Genomic DNA, 21,694 nt, shown 5'->3' with positions numbered 1-21,694 from the left:
GTTGTGTGTTATACCCATTCTTTGGTCAACTGAAAGTAGATGCTCTTAGCATTCATTTCTGGTGCAATATTTGTAGGATTCATGCATACAAGTCCATGGTTTAAGGTTTTGTGTGGTGAGATTTCTTACACAGTGTGTGTATTCTACATGATAAATTACATCATATATGCTATGTCATAAAGCAACATTTTGCTTAAAGTGAAAACTTAAAAAAAAGATAACTTTTCTTTTACTACAGCATTTTAAATGAAACAAAGGGCAGTCTATGCCACTTGAAGAGTCCTGCCTTCGTTTTATTACCGGAGTTTGATAATGTGGTTAGTTCTATCAAATTCTTTGACAAACCTGTTTCCAAAATCATGTTTTGACAGTGCTCCATCAGACGGCCTTTTGTAGAAAAGTTTGTCGAAGTGCTTTAAGAAACTTAACTTTCAATCAAACCCTGCTAAAAGACTGAAGGTGGGGCTTTGTAAGCGGCGTAACTACAATATGTTTCATTTAGAATGGTGAAGAAAAAGTGAAGTGATCTTTGTTTAAAGTCTTCATCCGAAGCAAAATGTTGCCTTCAGACATAGCAATTTGTCACATATTATACACCAATGTTACAGAGATGTAAAATAAATTGCTCTTATTATGTTCTTTTGTTTATAAAACAATATATTTGTAGGATGGCACTAAAAAGATCACATGTGATATAGATTGCATTCATCTCTTACAGGAAGCAGCTCAGAAGGCTTTTACCCAGCACAAGGATGTTGGTGAGAACCAGACCTCAGTCAGACCTGGAACCAGTATACCTCAATCCCAGCGTTCAACTTTACCTCAGTCTGATAGGGATGACAGGCCAGAAAAACTTGCACAGGACGATAGACTTCAGGCACAGGTAAAGTGTAATAGGTGTTTGCTATTTTTCCAACATGAATTCATCTAGTGACAAAACACTGGAAAAGTAGGTTTTGTTTGAAATGCTATTATCAAACATTAATTATCAAATAGGAGAGTAACCTTTAACCACAAAATAAAGGCATGATACAGTCTTTTTTTACTGGAAAATTTTTAAAAGCTGGGGATATGAAATATTTTTTGCGAGACTAAGTATTTATTTTTACTAAACGACATGTCTATGTAGTGTGTATATGTTTTTTTGGACAATTTAATCAGGAAAGCATTGAAACCAGTTGATATTCATTTATTCATTCTTTTTGTATACTTTTTAATGACATGTTTGTTTGGACAGGCAAATATTTTCTCTGACCGGTTAAAACTTACAACGTGCCTGTCTACCGGACAGGCAGAATAACGTGCCTATCCACTGGACAGGCAGAATTTTTATAATTTCTGGAAGACTGTGATTAAGTGAAATGTGACAAGTTTGATATATAATTTCATGAAGAATTGTCAACAGCTCTAATTTATGCACGAAGACCTTTTATATGAGAAATTGCATTACTAAAGTTTTGGTTTAATTACCATAATCAAAATGTATAATTTTAGATAAAAATATGTATCTATTGTTTAAATTAAAATGATTTCAGAAGTCAAGTGAAAACTACAAAGAAATAGGTTCTGAATTGAGGATTCTCCTGAGTGAAATGAGAAATATCATCACTGAATCCAAGGAGAGCCCAAGAGAAGAAAAAAGATGTTCATTAGAGAGTAGAGAAAGACCGGAAAGGGACAGCAATAGACAACGTTCAAAACCTCAGCCCAAACCTAGGAAGTCACAATTTCCAATTTTTGAGAAAAAGAAACCTGCATTTTCACACTACAGGTAATTAATTTGTGCCTATTTAAGTAATCTGTTGATGACTTATATCATCTGTCAGTGATGTGTGTCAGAATAATTACCGTAGTTAAATGCATTTTACAATTAATTTGATAGTTAAATGCTTGTTAGAACACTGATATAATTCTAGTGATGACAGTGGTAATGTATTATACATATTTTTCTAACATCAATGCACTAAAAAGTAGGGGGGGGGGAATGAAGAAAAAAAAAAACATTTTATGCCTACGACAACAGTAAATACAATCATTATTAAAAGAAATGGATGCCCAAATTTGATTGGTCAATAGTCAAAGGAGTCATGTGACTGCCTGTAAGTTTTTAATCTTAATCTTATACATACTTACTCCTTTCATGATCTAGAATATGTCCAGCTTCCTCTGATGTGAGTTACTATAGCGATGCTGAGGTGGATGACCGGATACACAACAGGTCAAGGTCACTCACAGGCAACTATAAGCTGTACTCTCCAGAACAACAGAAAGGTAAGTTTATTATAGTCAATACTTATTTACTTTAGCTTTATTGTGAAGACTGCTATATGCTTGCTTGAATCATACTTGAGACTGCTTCTCGGTAGAAAATCGGTGCTGTTGTCGTTCATAGAAGCTAAGAAAATGGGCCAAGGTCCTCTGGATGTTGAATTAAGTTATTTTAGTGATTTCCCTTTACATGGAACTAAGTTTATTGATTTTGCCAAAATATTTCATGAAACCTTCTGTGAACAGTTTTTAACATCATGCTCCAAAATAAGTCTCCTAGTTTAATTTTGCTAAGTATTTATTGTCAACTTAATGAGGAAAAAATGTCTGTTTCCAAATCTTTACAATTTTGAACACTGTAAATGGCAATTTGTATAATTGTGTTTATCTAATGAATATGATATATAGTCTGAATGATTATTGACCAGAATTAAAAAATAAAACTGGGCTAGATTTACCACCAGGATAACGAAATACAGCGAGCTTATATTGTCATCAAATCATAGTCTTTTGTTTGCAGTCCTTCATCAAGTTGGTTTGCAATTACTCATTTGTTTATTCATTTGTTTTGTACACAATGCAAAGCATTAATATTGATAAAAGTTTGGCCAACCTTAACATTCCTCTGTTTTTCCAGTGGGCAAACAACGTCAGAGGTCAGTAACTAGTAGCCGAAGACACCGTAGAAGCCACTCAGCAGAGGCCTCGTTCATGGCTAACGAGAAGACGGGGGATTCCAGCCAGTGGACGGAGAGTGACTATCGTACCTCAGACTACTCCCCACCCCCTCCAGACACTGACGACACTGGTAGGGAACAGTATTTATCACTTATCTATTTTGTTTTTATAGTAACTTAGATATATCCTTTTGAATTTTTCCATTATTTTCATTTGCAAAAAAAATAATTTTACACCCTTAATAATGAATACTCTGGAAACAAAGTCATATTTTGGGGTCCCTTAGAAAATATGTTCTATCCTGCTTGATGACTAATAAGAAATTAAGATGGGACGATGCAGTAATATAGTTTTTCCTCACGAGCAACTGTGCTAACTAGACAGCTGACAGACAGCAGATGTTTTTTTCTTTAAATTGAATGATTCTGCCTATGCCTCTCTTTTTCTGGCAAATAAAACCTTTTCAAATAAGATAACCAACGAGGTTGTAATTTATGAGATTACTGGAAATTTTGTTTTTACTTTATTTTGAGTTTTTTTATTTCATTTAAGATTTTTTTCCTTTCTGAAATTAATTTAAAGTGAGTAGTTGATTTACTTGTCTGGGTTTAAATGTAATTATATATAGAAAATTTATAACATGTTATAATTTCACATAAAGTCCTTTGATTAAGAGAGTGGTTAGCAGTAATGTAAAGAATTTTATGAAAATACAATGCTTCAGATAACTGTTCACATATGTTAAATGAACTCATTACATTTTATATTTAAACATGAGTTATATGAACACAAGTGCATTAGCAATTAAGATAATGATGTTTTGATGTTCTCCTCCCATGTTTTGTCAAATTGTTGAGTATCAATTGTTTAGTTTGACAATCAACTAGCTTCAGGATGGCTTTTCCTGTGGCGGGTTTTCCTGTGGATTGTGGCAATTTCCTGACAATGTATTGTCATGCTCTCCATTTTCCAATTATTTCATGTACACACATATCCAATCAAAATCTAATATTTGTAATGACATTTTTTCTGACCAAGCTTTCTGTTGGCAATAGAATTGCAAAAAAAATACTTAAGTGATATTCATTTAGAGAATGTTGATTTGGCCATTGTCACAGTTTTATGGGATTACAGTTGAATATCAAAAGCTGACTGAAGAATGCCTGCAAGCCAGATGAAATTGTCATAGGAAAGCATTCATTCTATAACTAATTAATTATGTGCATCTCAAAAGCATGAGAAGTATAGTAGAGTCCTTTTAACCATGGATATAATATGAATGGTGTGTGGTCATCTCTTCTAGTGGACACTACTAACACATCTAGAGAGGATTTCTCCAGCTACCTGAGCTCTCTGTCTCCATCCCAGAATGCCCTAGATTCTGACACAATTACCTCCCTTTCTGTTGGCTCTCCAATAATGGAGAGTACTCAAGGTAGATAACTCTGGGTACTGGTACCTATAATAATCCCCCAGAGTGTGTAATCAGAGACTCGTATCTACTATTAGCCTGGTATAGTTTGATAGAAATTTCATACATGCCATTATAAAAACTTCATTTATGAGGGAGTTAAAAATATGTAACAATTTTAATGCACAGTTTTCACAACTTTTATACCATAGGGCGAACTTTTTGGGTCCAGAAATAAGTAAGCATGTGGGTGTATTCCCTTCTGTAGCTTAATTGGCATGAATGGAAACATGTATATAGAGAATAAATTAGTAGAAGGAAGCGGGAATGTATACTGCTGTTGTTCAGGGTAAATGTTTAAAACAGCTTACGGTACTTAGTGTGGGCTTTGGTATTTTTTTCAGGTAAAAACAGTGTTTTAGCTAGCTGGTATTCCATGTACACACTGTCCACGTCCACTATCCACATTAATTTTGTTAGAACCGAACCAATGAGCAATTTTAGCAGACACATAACTTGATATGGTCGGGCTTGAAAAATATATACAATCTGAGTGGCAACACTTTCAGTTTTTGAACAAAAAGAGAAATGTAGACAAACACTGTCAAAAAGCAGAAAATAAGGATCATGAAGCTTTTAAGTTACCTTCCTGAAATGAAACATTTTAATTAAGCCTTTTTATGATCGCATTTTCAAACATTTGTGTCTTTAAATGTGATAAATTATTGCTAATAAAATAAAATGAATGTCTTTAGATGATACTTTAAGAAATAAATAAAATGTTCTTTATTCTTTCTGCAGACAGATTGAATCTGGTTTCCGTTTAAAATGCAGATAAATTGACAAATGCTTACAGCGTGCACCTGGAATTCCAGCCTAAATCACTCGATAGATAGCATTTATCAGAGATTGTTGTTCTTGCCTAGTATACTGTTGGTATTATTCTCAGCTTTGAATTTTTATGAAGTTCGTAGATGCAGTGTGTGTATACCACGTGATGAATTACGTCATATATGCTACGTCGGAAGGCAAAAATTTGGTTAAAATGAAGACTTAAATCAAAGGTATCTTTTCATTTACAACACCATTTTAAATGAAACAAAGGGCAGTCTATGCCGCTTAAAGAGCCCTGCATTCCTTTTTATTACCGAAGTTTGATAAGGTGATTAGTTTTATCAAACACTTCGACAAACCTGTTTCAAAAATATTGTTTTGACAGTGCTCTGTCAGACAGCCGTATTGTGAAAAGGTTTGTCGAAGTGTTTTAAGAAACTAAACTCGCAATCAAATTCTGGTGAAAGATCGAAGGTGGGGCTCTGTAAGAGGCGTAGACTACGCTATGTTTCATTTAAAATGGTGAAGAAATAGTGAAGTTATCTTCGTTTAAAGTCTTTTTTCAAATCAAAATATTGCCTTCCGACATAGCATTTATGACGCAATTTATCACGTGGTGTACACACACTGAGATGTCTTACTAACCAAACAGTACTGACAGTGTGTTATTGGAAGTACCAGTGGAATAATATTTCAGAGCAGTTGACCATTATAGTCAGAAATTGTAATTACAGAGTGTCACATTAATGTTCGCCATGTGATTATCTGAAATTATCTTCCTATTTCATTAGCTGTCTCTGTCATTTCCAATTGCCTATTGTAAATCAGACTGTGTAAATCATTTTCAGGGAATAAACACTATAAACAGGCAATGACTCTTATAACTCGGTCATGATTTAGCTAGCCACTGTAATTAATTAAAGGGATGAAAGATACAATCATGCATGTGATTCTTGAAGCACTAAATTATATTTACTTAAGTTAAAAGTATTCTTGTTACAGCCTATTTATGTTATGTTTCAAATTGCTTGTTTCATTTTGCCTTTGAACATTATTTCTATTGCTTTGGGAAAAACTGTAAAAAAAATCAGCTTCTGTCTTTGAGCTTAAAATGCAAGCCTGGGTCCTTTATAATTCACCAACGTCCTAAGTCAGAGTTCGAGGCTCAGGCTCAGAGCAACAATTTTCTAATTTTGTTGTTAAAACAGTATTATAGTACCAAAGATGGTAAAAATGATGTATCTGTTGCAAATGATCTATTCTACAACTAGGCACACATATTTTGTTAACATTAGTTATATTATTGATGATTTGAAACATTCAATAATCCAGTTTATGAGCCTGAGTCTAAAACTCAAAAGTCAAGGCATTAGTGAATACAGAACGGGCCCCGATTTCCTGAAACTTCTAAAGCTTAACAGGCTTAAATAGCTTATTTCAATTAGCTTAAATACATACTTAAATTGAATTTTTATTAACGGAAAATGGTTTATTGTGATTATTATAAAGATAATTCCTATCTTAAGTATAAAAATTCTTAAAGAAGTAAATATTATGAAAATTATTGAAAAACAAAAATAGTGAGCTTAGCTTAATCCTGTTTTAAGGGACTTAAAAAGTTTTGAGAAATTTGGCCTGGTACTTTAGTGACTTCTTTTAGCAGTGTCTTATTTGCTTATATAATCAGGTTCTCTATTGAGCTGCTTTTTTAGCTTCAAAAGTATTCCTTTTTTCCATGTTGCTGGTTGCTTTATTCAGCACCTAAATACTTCAGAATCAGATATACGCATATGTGGCATTATAGTCAGATATACACTTACAAAGCATTATAGTCAGATATACACTTACAAAGCATTATTATAGTCAGATATACATTTACAAAGCATTATAGTCAGATATACATTTACAAAGCATTATAGTCAGATATACACTTACAAAGCATTATTGTCAGATATACACTTACAAAGCATTATAGTCAGATATACACTTACGTGACATTATTTACAGATATAATAATAATAATAATAATAATATAATAATAATAATTTCTTTATTTTAAGAAGGTGACATATTAAGATCATGTACAAAACTACAGAATCTTATTTTCGATATGGCCCTCTGAAACAGAATGAAAATATGGCAAATAATCATAAGACAAACATGAAGACGATGCTAACAACGATGACGATGATGATGATGATTATAAGTATGCTGTTGATGCTGACGATAATGATGCATATGATGACATGATGATGATGTTGAATCAATATTAGACAGATACTCTCAGTTAAATATAATTATGAATAAAACATCACAATTTGTATAATCACAAGTTTCCTATGAGGTACTGTTTGACCTTTATTTTATACGTATTAAAGTTTTTTGATTCTCGTATTTCCAAAGGTATATTATTCCAAACAATTCTGCTGTAATATGTAAACGATGCTTTCATATAATTAGTACGAGGTCTAGTTTGTAAAACAATATCTTTGTGTGCCATTGATCTTAGCATATATACATTATTGTCTGAAACTGTTACTAATTCTGACATATATGATGGAGCCATGCTATTCAACGTCTTGTAAACTAATACTGCTGCGTGGTATTTACATCTATCCGAGAAGTTCAGCCATTTTAGTTCTTTAAATAGATTTGTTGATGAATCTCGTTTAGATTTACCAAGTATGATTTTTGCAATTCGTTTTTGTAAGTTATTTATTTTATTCACATATGAATTGGTTCCCTTGCCCCAGACCAAGCAGCCGTAATCAAAATTTGGCAGAATATATGCATTGTAAAAATATATACACATAGGTGGCATTAATTATAATCAGATATACACTTACGTGACATTATTTACAGATATACACATAGGTGGCATTAATTATAATCAGATATACACTTATGTGGCATTATTTACAGATATACACATAGGTGGCATTAATTATAATCAGATATACATTTACGTGACATTATTTACAGATATAAACATAGGTGGCATTAATTATAATCAGATATACATTTACGTGACATTATTTACAGATATACACATAGGTGGCATTAATTATAATCAGATATACATTTACCTGACATTATTTACAGATATACACATAGGTGGCATTAATTATAATCAGATATACACTTATGTGGCATTATTTACAGATATACACATAGGTGGCATTAATTATAATCAGATATACACTTATGTGGCATTATATACAGATATACACATTGGTGGCATTAATTATAATCAGATATACACTTATGTGGCATTATTTACAGATAAACACATAGGTAGTATTTTAATCAGATAAACACATAGGTGGCATTGTAATCAGATAAACACATAGGTGGCATTGTAATCAGATATACACATAGGTGGCATTGTAATCAGATATACACATAGGTGGCATTATAACCAGATATACACATAGGTGGCATTATAATCAGATATACACATAGGTGGCATTATAATCAGATATACACATAGGTGGCATTATAATCAGATATACATTTATGTGGCATTATTAACAGATATAAACATACATGTCCTTATTAACAGATATACACATACATGTCCTTATTATCGGATATACACATACATGTCCTTATTATCGGATATACACATACATGTCCTTATTATCGGATATACACATACATGTCCTTATTATCGGATATACACATACATGTCCTTATTATCAGATATACACATACATGTCCTTATTATCAGATATACACATACATGTCTTATTATCAGATATACACATACATGTCCTTATCATCGGATATACACATACATGTCCTTATTATCAGATATACACATACATGTCCTTATTATCAGATATACACATACATGTCCTTATCATCGGATATACACATACATGTCCTTATTATCAGATATACACATACATGTCCCTTATTATCAGATATACACATACATGTCCTTATTATCGGATATACACATACGAGTCCTTATTATCGGATATACACATACATGTCCTTATTATCAGATATACACACACATGTCCTTATTATCAGATATAGACATACATGTCCTTATCATCGGATATACACATACATGTCCTTATTATCAGATATACACATACATGTCCTTATTATCAGATATACACATACATGTCCTTATCATCGGATATACACATACATGTCCTTATTATCAGATATACACATACATGTCCCTTATTATCAGATATACACATACATGTCCTTATTATCGGATATACACATACGAGTCCTTATTATCGGATATACACATACATGTCCTTATTATCAGATATACATATACATGTTCTTATTATTAGATATACACATACATGTCCTTATCATCGGATATACACATACATGTCCTTATTATCAGATATACCCATACATGTCCTTATCATCGGATATACACATACATGTCCTTATTATCAGATATACCCATACATGTCCTTATTATCAGATATACCCATACATGTCCTTATTATCGGATATACCCATACATGTCCTTATTATCAGATATACACATACATGTCCTTATTATCAGATATACACATACATGTCCTTATTATCAGATATACACATACATGTCCTTATTATCAGATATACCCATACATGTCCTTATTATCAGATATACACATACGAGTCCTTATTATCAGATATACCCATACATGTCCTTATTATCAGATATACCCATACATGTCCTTATTATCAGATATACCCATACATGTCCTTATTATCGGATATACCCATACATGTCCTTATCATCGGATATACACATGATAAACACATTGGTTGCATTATGATCAGATGCATATGAATCATTTATACACATAGGTGACATTATAGCCAAATTGCATATAAGTCTTTTTGTTTAACACATATGTTGTTGGTAAAGAATGTGATTGATTCTCTAGTTTTCAGTATTTCAGTTTGATGCTAATAATATGTAAATGATATGACTGAAAAACTACATTATATATACAGTTATCACAGTTTGTATTTTCATTTTTTATTTCAACTAAAACAACTCTTTTTGCAATCATTCAAAGCCAAATTGTTTGCTCATTTTTTTTTCCCTTTTCGATTCAGATTTCTTTTTCTATACACAAAAAACCTCTTCAAATGATATGAAAATATTATGGCATCATAAGGCATCCACATAATTGTACATAAAAAATATGATACCAAAACTATCATGTTAAATTCTTTGTTATTAAATAAAATACAATATTTAAGATTTACAGGAGGGAATGCATAACATTAATAATGGATGAGGGAAATGATGATCTGTTTCAAATATTATTTACACCAACATAAAACCAAAGGTTCATAAGTTGTTGTAATACTTACAATTAATGTACAGTAAAACTTTGATTTTTTAAACAGGCATAATCGCTTGAGAACTGGCAATTGGTTGAGGTCGAGGCTTAGCCCCAACCATTATTTCTTCTATTTTCTTATAAAATGACAACTTCAAACTTTTAAATTGTAAGACATTTCATAAGACTAAAATGGAAACTTAGGTCATTAGAAACATCAGATCACTGGAGGTTTAATTTAGCTGGGACCATGGCGTCCTCGAACGATTTCAGTTTCACTGTACTCAGTTTATAATTGATCACATATCAAACCAAAATGGAGAGCTGTTTGTTACATCTGATTAAATTTGGTTTAGAAGACATTGCTGTCAGGAGTTCATCCACTCATCATTATTCTATTCATATATTATTCTTGAACAGAGGACGTGATGGCGAGTGTGCCAAGTGCGGCAGACACCCAGGAGCTCTGCAAGCGTCTGGAGGAGCGGATCATCAGCCTCACACAGATGGGTGGCAACCTTCAAAAGGAAAACAGAGGTGGGATATGTAAAAGTTGCCCAGTTACCAATATAAAATAAGGGTAAAAAAGGTCTAGGGGTATATGTGTGCACCACCCAACATAAATTACTTTGGTTTAATCCATTTTTGTGATATTTTGGCTTGTATTTCACACAGGAAACAGAATCAAGAGTCGAGGGGAGTGATTCCTATTGGCTATCAGCTTTCATCCTAATAAAGCAAGAATCATTTTTGTAAACAAATAGAAAATGAGTTGACTCATTATATGATTCCTATATCATGGGTACACAATAGCTGATGTCTGCAGAGTCCATAACAGATTAATGTAAAATTGTGTAAAGGCAAAGCATCTTGACGGGTTTTAAGGTGGAACACTGCTGGTATTGACAACTCATTTATTGCAAGTAATGATTAATACATGCCTGTAACATATCTTCATTTGTTTGCTACTTTGCCCAATCTTTCTCAGTTTCATTATAAAGGTTGTGGTAAAAGGAGGTTTCTCATTTATGTTCTAAAAGATTGAAGCAAATTTTTAGCAAACCTTGGATTTGTTTATACACGACAATTGTATTTTCTATCTATCCCTATGGCAAATCAGGGACTATTTATTACCTCGATCCAATGCTTGTGGGAAATTAGACAGGGCCTCAACTGTGACATCCAATGCTTGTGGGAAATTAAATAGGGCCTCAACTGTGACACTGTAACACTTTCTTCTAAAATGCTTTTACCTTTTGGCCTGCTGTCAAGGAATTTGATTGCTCCGTTAAACAAGTTAGATAACTGTCAAGTCTTTGAAGTTAATATCCTCTGCCATGTCAAGTTCAATGTATAATGAAGAAACCAATGGGAAATTTTATTTCCAGAAATGGCCGACCTCATGAAGACTCAAGGCAAAAAGCTGAAGAAAGTCAAGGAGACCGAGAAGAAAATTACACTGAGAAAAAAAGCCAGATGATAAACAGTGCCTCTGTGACTTCGGGCTTCAATGAATATCATGTACATCAACTTCCATTTGTGGTGGTTTTGTGGGAACTAGCAGAGACACTGTGACGTCAGTAACTTTATGAGATGCTTATCTGTGAAAGTGAAGCCTCCTTAGGCTTATAGTAAATCAAAATTAACATCAAAATGCATTTACGTCACGTAAATTTAGTGATTAGTTGTTCGGAGATATAGTGTGCCTGCAGACTGTTTCAGATCACTTTTTCATTGGCTTAATAAGAGCATGGAAAATACCAATTTAATGTCCAAGGTGTGCTATCTGGAATATTTAGAAAAATTAATGAGATTTCAATTAGTGATATTTTGTCCTCTTTTCAGATAAGGAACGTGTGATATGTGGATCTATTTGTTGTTGAGTCAGTATAAAAAATGTAAAAATGTTCCATGTGTTCTGTTACATAAATACACGGACCTATACATGACAGATCTGTGATCAAGAATAGTAGTTTTATAAGTTTTTATTAGTGTTACTGGTATTATTGATCAAATATTTATTTCTGGAAGTAGATCTTATTCATTTTGAGAAACAATGCTGTATTTTTCATTTTTTCTGACAGATAATTTGCTAAATTTTACATGATTTGCACTTAAATTGGCTTAATATTGTCTCTATATAGTTTCATGAAGGCAATTAAGTGCTCTATTGTCCATAATGATATTTATCAACATCATACATGCCCTCATTAGAGACCATTACGGTATCTGAATGTTCCTTCTTCCCTGCTTGTATTGTTAAGTGATAAATGCCAGTATCCATGCTGATAAGGCAGTATAAAGTAACCAGATTTTGTGATAGTGAGACATTTTGTCCTTTTGGTTGCCTTTCCGTACTTTTATACAATGGTCTATCTGCAAACACATTCATCAGAGCTTCAGATAAAGGTGGCATTTGGTGTGAATAGGCTTTAAGATGCATCAATTACGGTATAAAATCAAACATCTGTTGGTATCAGAATGAACAAAAATTGTCGTAATGGCATACCATTTTTAAGATTATTTTACAACCGTTTTGGAAACAACCATTTGGACCAAATGGAAGAAGGCTGCATAACTGGTGTAGAATCATTTCAACTCTGTGTTCTTTCTTGACAACCATTATGTTTTAATTGCAATGAGAATTAAGCGCTGTGTGGCGATTACATTCTGGCTTTAGGATCGAGCCTATCATGTATGTAAAATACATTTTTATTTGCACTTCAATGCACACTTTAACAATTGACTTTACACTTTATTGTATGAAACGGAGTACAAATGTGTCCAATAAATACACAGAATTACTTAAGAGTGTAGAATACACTTGAAATAAAAAGTTATCTGTACCTCTGCATACATTTGTGGTCACTGTGCTAACTAGTTCCGTTGTTTCTCCGGGAATACACAATTTGTGTGCTTGTAACACTGAATTATCATCGTATTATATTAACCATTTCATCATATGTTCTAATATGTTGTAAATTGTATTCCAATTTATGTATGTGTTAAGTGTTCCATAATCAGCATTGTGCTAACAGTCTGTGATAATTGTGGGTTTGGGGAAAAACAGAACTATCACCTTCATAGTTAAATATTGGGTTAGTTTCATTTTGCCTTACACCCATAAGAGTACATATATTATTCTAATTTCCATTGTACAGTATTTATTTGTGATTTAGTGTCCATTAGATATGTATCTATACTTACAATACACATGATATTGAATGATGAACTGTATTAATAAAATGTGGTATGAACTATGTAACAGTAGTTTTCTTTAGTCCTATTAGAGATGGTTTATAAGAAAAACCATCAAATTTATGATTTGTCAATCAAGTAAATGATGGAGTCATTGTAGTACAAACACTTCTGCTTTGGCCATATTTTAAAAAATCACAACATTCACATTAAAATAAGCAATTATGTCACCGGTTGGTGACAATAATAGTGAAACAAACTCCATAACTCTAGATTTTATTTATTGTTGTGTTACAACCTTTGTTGACTGAAAAAATCACATCACACAATATTCACATAAAATTATGAGTACACACATGTTACCAGTCTATATATGACATGCATCTATGTAGCAAGTATCCTTAACTTCGGCTTTAATTGTTCTAAAAAATGCTCCTTGATCACCTGAAAAGTAATTCAGAAACGAAAAGCATTTAAGATATTCACATTAAACCGAGTAAACATGTAACCGGTGATAATACATGCATGTGTAACAAGACCCATAACTCTAGCTTTAAATGTAGATTTATAGCAAGGTCCACAGCTCTGGCTTTGATAGTAAATTAAGAACAAGACCCATAACTCTGGCTTTAAATGTCGATTTTAAAAAAGGTCGATAGCTCTGGCTTAGATTGTAAATTAAGAACGAAACCTATATAGATATGGCTTTAAATGTCGATTTATAATAAGGCCCAAAACTCTTGCTATAAATGTCGATTTATAATAAGACCCATAACTCTGGCTTTATTAGTCAATTTATAATAAGACCTTTAAATCTGGCTATAAATGTCGATTAATAACAAGGCCCAAAACTCTTGCTATAAATGTCGATTTATAATAAGGCCCATAACTCGGGCTTTAATAGTTGATTAATAATAAGGCCCATAACTCTGGCTATAAATGTTGATTTATAACAAGGCCCATAACTCTGGCTTTAATAGTTGATTAATAATAAGGCCCATAACTCTGGCTATAAATGTTGATTTATAACAAGGCCCATAACTCTGGCTATAAATGTCGATTTATAACAAGGCCCATAACTCTGGCTATAAATGTTGATTTATAACAAGGCCCATAACTCTGGCTTTAATAGTTGATTTATAATAAGGCCCATAACTCTTGCTATAAATGTCAATTTATAACAAGGCCCATAACTCTGGCTATAAATGTTGATTTATAACAAGGCCCATAACTCAGGCTTTAAACGTCAATGTATATCAAGGCCTATAACTCCGGTTTTCAATGTAGTTTATAACAAGGCCAATAACTCTCACTTTAAATGTCGCTTCATAACAAGGTCCATGACTCTGGTTTTAAATGTATGTTTATAACAAGGCCCATAACTCTGACTTTAAATGTCGCTTCATAACAAGGTCCATGACTCTGGTTTTAAATGTAGGTTTATAAGAAGGCCCATTACTCTGGTTTTAAATGTCGATTTGAAACAAGGTCCATGACTCTGGTTTTAAATGTAGTTTTATAAGAAGGCCCATAACTCTGGTTTTAAATGTAGTTTTATAAGAAGGCCCATAACTCTGGTTTTAAATGTAGTTTTATAAGAAGGCCCATAACTCTGACTTTAAATGTTGATTTAAAACAAGGTCCATAACTCTGGTTTAAAATGTAGTTTTATAAGAAGACCCATTACTCTGGCTTATGTTGTCGATTATAGATGATCATGTCCAGAATTAATGGTTTAGAGACTTAAGAAATCTGAAAGCAGGGAGCGTTGGCATCCCCTAGACATCATGGGTTGTTTATGATTATTTATTCATTTACATTTAAAACAAAATTGGGAGATTTTAGCAAGTTTTCAAAAGATCAAGATGCTATTATGAAAAGGAAGAAAATGACGAATACCAATTAGATTGGTCTATTTCAGCTGGGAGACTACAGTACTTATGATAATCTAATAGGCTTTCAGAAGGCTTCTCTTCAGAAAAGTGAAAATTGCAAGCTTTCTTCTCAGCAATTCAATGGGCTTTAATGGTGGTTTTGGAGCTACTGTTATAAGCAATGATGAGAAGTTTTATCCCTTTCAGTACTGGTGTTGACATCTATGATAGGAAGTGATACAGGGCATTGACACGGCAATTTTAATAAGCTATTGTAGGTGGCCTAGACATTTGGGACCAATCCTACTCCCAGTAGACATATAAGTGATACAGTAGACAGATATGACAGTAAGTGATACAGTAGACATATTTGACAGTAATTGATACAGTAGACAGATATGGCAGTAAGTGATACAGTAGAAAGATATGACAGTAAATGATACAGTAGACATATATGACAGTAAGCGATACAGTAGAAATATATGACAGTAAGTGATACAGTAGAAATATATGACAGTAAATGATACAGTAGACATATATGATAGTAAGTGATACATGTATGGCAGTAAGTGATACAGTAGACATATGTGATAGTTAGTGATACGGTAGACATGTATGGCAGTAAGTGATAAAGTAAACATAAATGATAGTAAGTGATATGGTAGACATGTATGGCAGTAAGTGATACAGTAGACATATGTGATAGTTAGTAATACAATATACATATGTGATAGTTAGTGATACGGTAGACATGTATGAAAGTCAGTGATAAAGTAGACATATATGATAGTCAGTGATACAGTAGCCGTGTATGATAGTAAGTGATACAGTAGACATGTATGATAGTAAGTGATACTGTAGACATATGTGATAGTTAGTGATACAATAGACATATGTGATAGTTAGTGATACGGTAGACATGTATGACAGTCAGTGATAAAGTAGACATATATGATAGTCAGTGATACAATAGCCATGTATGATAGTAAGTGATACAGTAGACATATGTGATAGTTAGTGATACAGTAGCCATGTATGATAGTTAGTGATACAGTAGACATAAGTGATAGTTAGTGATACAGTAGACATGTATGATAGTAAGTGATACGGTAGACATTATTATAGTTAGTGATACAGTAGACATATATGATAGTTAGTGATAAAGAAGACATGTATGATAGTAAGTGATACAGTAGACATGTATGATAGTCAGTGATACAGTAGCCATGTATGATAGTTAGTGATACAATAGACATATGTGATAGTTAGTGATACGGTAGACATGTATGACAGTCAGTGATACAGTAGACATGTATGATAGTAAGTGATACAGTAGACATGTATGATAGTAAGTGATACAGTAGACATATATGATAGTTAGTGATACAGTAGACATATATGATAGTTAGTGATAAAGTAGACATGTATGATAGTAAGTGATACAGTAGACATATATGATAGTAAGTGATACAGTAGACATATGTGATAGTTAGTGATACAGTAGACATGTATGATAGTAAGTGATACAGTAGACATAAGTGATAGTTAGTGATACAGTAGACATATGTGATAGTTAGTGATATAGTAGACATGTATGACAGGAAGTGATACAGAAGCCATATATGATAGTCAGTGTTACAGTAGACATATATGACAGTAAGTGATACAGTAGACATATATGACAGTAAGTGATACAGTAGACATATATGACAGTCAGTGATACAGTAGAAAGATATGATAGTAAGTGATACAGTTGAAAGATATATCAGTAAATGATACAATAGAAAGATATTACAGTCAGTGATACAGTAGACATATGTGATAGTAAGTGATACAGTTGATAGATATGGCAGTAAGTGATACAATAGAAAGATATTACAGTAAGTGATACAGTAGACATATATGATAGTAAGTGATACAGTAGACAGATATGACTGTAAGTGATACAGTAGACAGATATGACAGTAAGTGATATAGTAGACAGATATGATAGTAATTGATACAGTAGACAGATATGGCAGTAAGTGATACAGTAGAAAGGTATGACAGTAAATGATACAGTAGACATATATGACAGTAAGTGATACAATAGACAGACATGACAGTAAGTGATACAGTAGAAATATATGACAGTAAGTGATACAGTAGAAAGATATGACAGTAAATGATACAGTAGACATATATGATAGTAAGTTATACGGTATACATGTATGGCAGTAAGTGATACAGTAGACATATGTGATAGTTAGTGATACGGTAGACATGTATGGCAGTAAGTGATAAAGTAGACATATATGATAGTAAGTGATATGGTAGACATGTATGGCAGTTAGTGATACAGTAGACATATGTGATAGTTAGTGATACAATAGACATATGTGATAGTTAGTGATACGGTAGACATGTATGACAGTCAGTGATAAAGTAGACATATATGATAGTCAGTGATACAGTAGCCATGTATGATTGTAAGTGATACAGTAGACATGTATGATAGTAAGTGATACAATAGACATATGTGATAGTTAGTGATACAATAGACATATGTGATAGTTAGTGATACGGTAGACATGTATGACAGTCAGTGATAAAGTAGACATATATGATAGTCAGTGATACAGTAGCCATGTATGATAGTAAGTGATACAGTAGACATATGTGATAGTAAGTGATACAGTAGCCATGTATGATAGTAAGTGATACAGTAGACATATGTGATAGTAAGTGATACAGTAGCCATGTATGATAGTAAGTGATACAGAAGACATATGTGATAGTTAGTGATACAGTAGACATATGTGATAGTTAGTGATATAGTAGACATGTATGATAGTAAGTGATACAGTAGCCATATATGACAGTCAGTGTTATAGTAGACATATATGACAGTAAGTGATACAGTAGACATATATGACAGTAAGTGATACAGTAGACATATATGACAGTCAGTGCTACAGTAGAAAGATATGACAGTAAGTGATACAGTAGACATATATGATAGTCAGTGATACAGTAGGAAAACATGATAATAAGTGATAATACATGAATCCCGTCAATTCTAAGATATGAATGCCAACGTGTTTTTTGATTCTTGAATGTAGGTGGCGTAGATCCTATATATATATCATGTATATATGTGTTAATAGTGTCAAATGTATAGACAATACAGACAATGTATGTTGTATGAACCGGGGTCCTAAAACACAGTTTTGTACAAACACAGTGGGCATGAAGAGAAAAACTACAACATACATCTTGCTAATCTTGAAATTATGCAATTATATATTATTCTACAGATTTGATATGCATATGTATTTAGTACATATATATGCGCAAATAAGACAGCGTCATATTTAATAATACAGTTCCGTTACGGCGTAGATATGTAAAAATTTATCAGTGAAGTAAAATGATAATACATTGCATCAGTGAAATAACAATTTGATATTTTATAAGTTTTGAAAGTTGAGTACGATTTTTTTAGCTGCAATATCGCCATATATTTCACCTTGTGAGCACCAAATGTAAATATTTCACTCGTGGCTACGCAAATGCAGCTGTTTTGCCCGCTCAGGGAAACATATTGCGATCTCACTCTGAGACAAGCAATACTTATCATCCTCTATAGATAATAAGGCTATACGATTGAATACCATAAAAACAATTAAGAGGCCATTAGAATAACTTCAAACATCATTATGATAGTAGAATAATTGTCGAAAATACATAGTAAACATGTTTATGGGATAGTAGCAGCAAAGTACAAAAAAACACAAGCTACAGTTGGTACGGCTACGGTTGTATGAAAGAACAGCCATTTGTATAAACGGTTTTCCACAGCTAGGCCAAAATAAAATGTTTGTCTCAACACAGCCTTAACAAATACATAAGCAAACACCCACTGCTTATGAGACTCGTTTATTTTGGACAACAACAGATACATGGGAGTGACAGCAAAATAATAGCAAAACAACAAATGCTTAAAAATAACATACGTACACATATCCGAGTGTCAGATATTCCGATGAACAATTATAAATAATAATCCCCCCCCAAACTGAGTATGTCACGATTTATCAGAATAAAAAAAACATGGCTAAATAAACTAATGCCATGCATTGTTTAATGATAAGATCGAATATTTTCTCTGGGTTACTGGCCACTCAGGTAAAATCCCGTGTTTTTTTTTAAATGGATGAGGAAACCTGTGTTCGTAACAATCGCGCATTGTTACGAACACAGGTTTCCTGATGTTTCTTAGACTAGCCCTCCCAATATGAGATAACGAACATATCTCAACATGCTCCATTTTTCAGATACAAATATGATTTTATCATATATATAATTTTCCTTCTCGCCAATATTTTACGATAAAATGAATGTGAATGTTCTGTTCCCAAGACGAAAGTCTCTGTAGAAATGACACGCAAACACCCTTTCCCGCCTTTCAATTATCACTAACACGTGACAAAACTGCCCAAACCAGTTTTGAAATGGCCATGTTGAGACAAAGGTTCTCCCCTTATGATGTAACGTGGAGAACTTTATATATGTTCAGCGTCAACCCTTAATTAGAATAACCTATCTAGCTATCCTGAAAATACAAACGCTCCACCCCCCACCCCACCAAATAAATCAATAAACACATAAATTAATCAATCAATAAATCAATAAAAAACAACACATCGTACGTACAGACCGCGCACGCATTGCAATGGTCACTCATTGAAAGACCATTTATAATTTTAAAACAAATCCGATTGAATCTACATAACTCTGTCAGCTCTTCAAGATCTAATGAAAGCCGATATCTTTACTAAAAATTTTGGCGCACCACAATTATTATATTCACTAGGTAAACAACTCAACTTGTTTCTAAAAAGATGTTTACACACTTTATAAAAATATGTATTATTACAGTATCTAGTACAGTATTACATTATAAACAAATGGTACACGTTTAGAATACACCTAAAGTTCCCAACTCATTATGGGGACCGCTGTCTAGTCATTGTCGCTTCGTTTATGTAATTGGGTTTGTTACGTTATGGGCACGAACGGGTCCACATACTTCAACAGGAACCTTCAACTAACGATGTCAGGGCAACATCTCATCTGATACAACATGTTGTATTATATTTCACTGAAGAGAAAGAGCGACAATGTCATTTAAATCACAGGCCTTATGCGTGACTGTGAACAATATGTTCCTGCAACATACGCCGTTGGGTTAACACACTAGCGGAAACATTGCCAAACGCCTTAACCTTCGTGATTGATAATTAGCTCAGTAATCGCAACGTCGTTGTTCTAGGCAAATTACATTAAGTTATGTCAACCTTTGAAAGCTTCTGCAATATGATTTGACAAACCTTTTTGATCCAATGGTTCAAAGTATTATCGCCAGTTGGTTTAACTAAGTCGATGTGTATGCGAAATGGTTCTGGTTGGATGTGTTTTGTAATGTTGTAGGAACCGTGTCATGGCTTGTGTGTCTCGTGCAGTGTCGTTTTGTAGATGTGTTTTGTAATGTTGTAGGAACCGCGTCTTGACATGTGTATCTCGTGCAGTGTCGTTTTGTGGATTTGTTTTGTAATGTTGTAGGAACCGTGTCATGACACGTGTGTCTCGTGCAGTGTCGTTTTGTGGATGTGTTTTGTAATGCTGTAGGAACCGTGTCATGACTTGTGTATCTCGTGCAGTGTCGTTTTGTGGATGTGTTTTGTAATGTTGTAGGAACCGTGTCATGGCTTGTGTATCTCATGCAGTGTCGTTTTGTGGATGTGTTTTGTAATGCTGTAAGAACCGTGTCATGACTTGTGTATCTCGTGCAGTGTCGTTTTGTGGATGTGTTTTGTAATGTTGTAGGAACCGTGTCATGGCTTGTGTGTCTCGTGCAGTGTCGTTTTGTGAATGTGTTTTGTAATGTTGTAGGAACCGTGTCATGACTTGTGTATCTCGTGCAGTGTCGTTTTGTGGATGTGTTTTGTAATATTGTAGGAACCGTGTCATGGCTTGTGTGTCTCGTGCAGTGTCGTTTTGTTGATGTATTTGTAATGCTGTAGGAACCGTGTCATGACTTGTGTATGTCGTGCAGTGTCGTTTTGTTGATG

The 21,694-nt window shown here is 33.3% G+C and overlaps 1 protein-coding gene across 3 annotated transcripts in view; it reads left to right on the top strand.

The window, feature by feature from the left end:
• LOC128228712 (coiled-coil domain-containing protein 158-like) overlaps positions 1 to 13,767 on the top strand; it is a 36,196-nt gene extending 22,429 nt beyond the window's left edge. For 2 of the 3 annotated variants that reach the window (XM_052940182.1, XM_052940181.1), the window contains 7 exons: positions 719 to 883; positions 1,536 to 1,771; positions 2,150 to 2,271; positions 2,906 to 3,076; positions 4,250 to 4,381; positions 10,930 to 11,046; positions 11,898 to 13,767. In XM_052940182.1, coding sequence (XP_052796142.1) covers positions 719 to 883; positions 1,536 to 1,771; positions 2,150 to 2,271; positions 2,906 to 3,076; positions 4,250 to 4,381; positions 10,930 to 11,046; positions 11,898 to 11,989 — 1,035 coding nt within the window. In that variant the 3' untranslated portion in view covers positions 11,990 to 13,767. The remainder of the gene's footprint in view (positions 1 to 718; positions 884 to 1,535; positions 1,772 to 2,149; positions 2,272 to 2,905; positions 3,077 to 4,249; positions 4,382 to 10,929; positions 11,047 to 11,897) is intronic. The other variant, XM_052940183.1, reaches the window with a different exon arrangement.
• The last annotated feature ends 7,927 nt before the right edge of the window (positions 13,768 to 21,694 follow it).

This window comes from Mya arenaria, chromosome 3, assembly GCF_026914265.1.
Source record: "Mya arenaria isolate MELC-2E11 chromosome 3, ASM2691426v1".
NCBI classification, from domain to species: domain Eukaryota; kingdom Metazoa; phylum Mollusca; class Bivalvia; order Myida; family Myidae; genus Mya; species Mya arenaria.
This window is presented reverse-complemented; position numbering and strand designations above follow the sequence as displayed.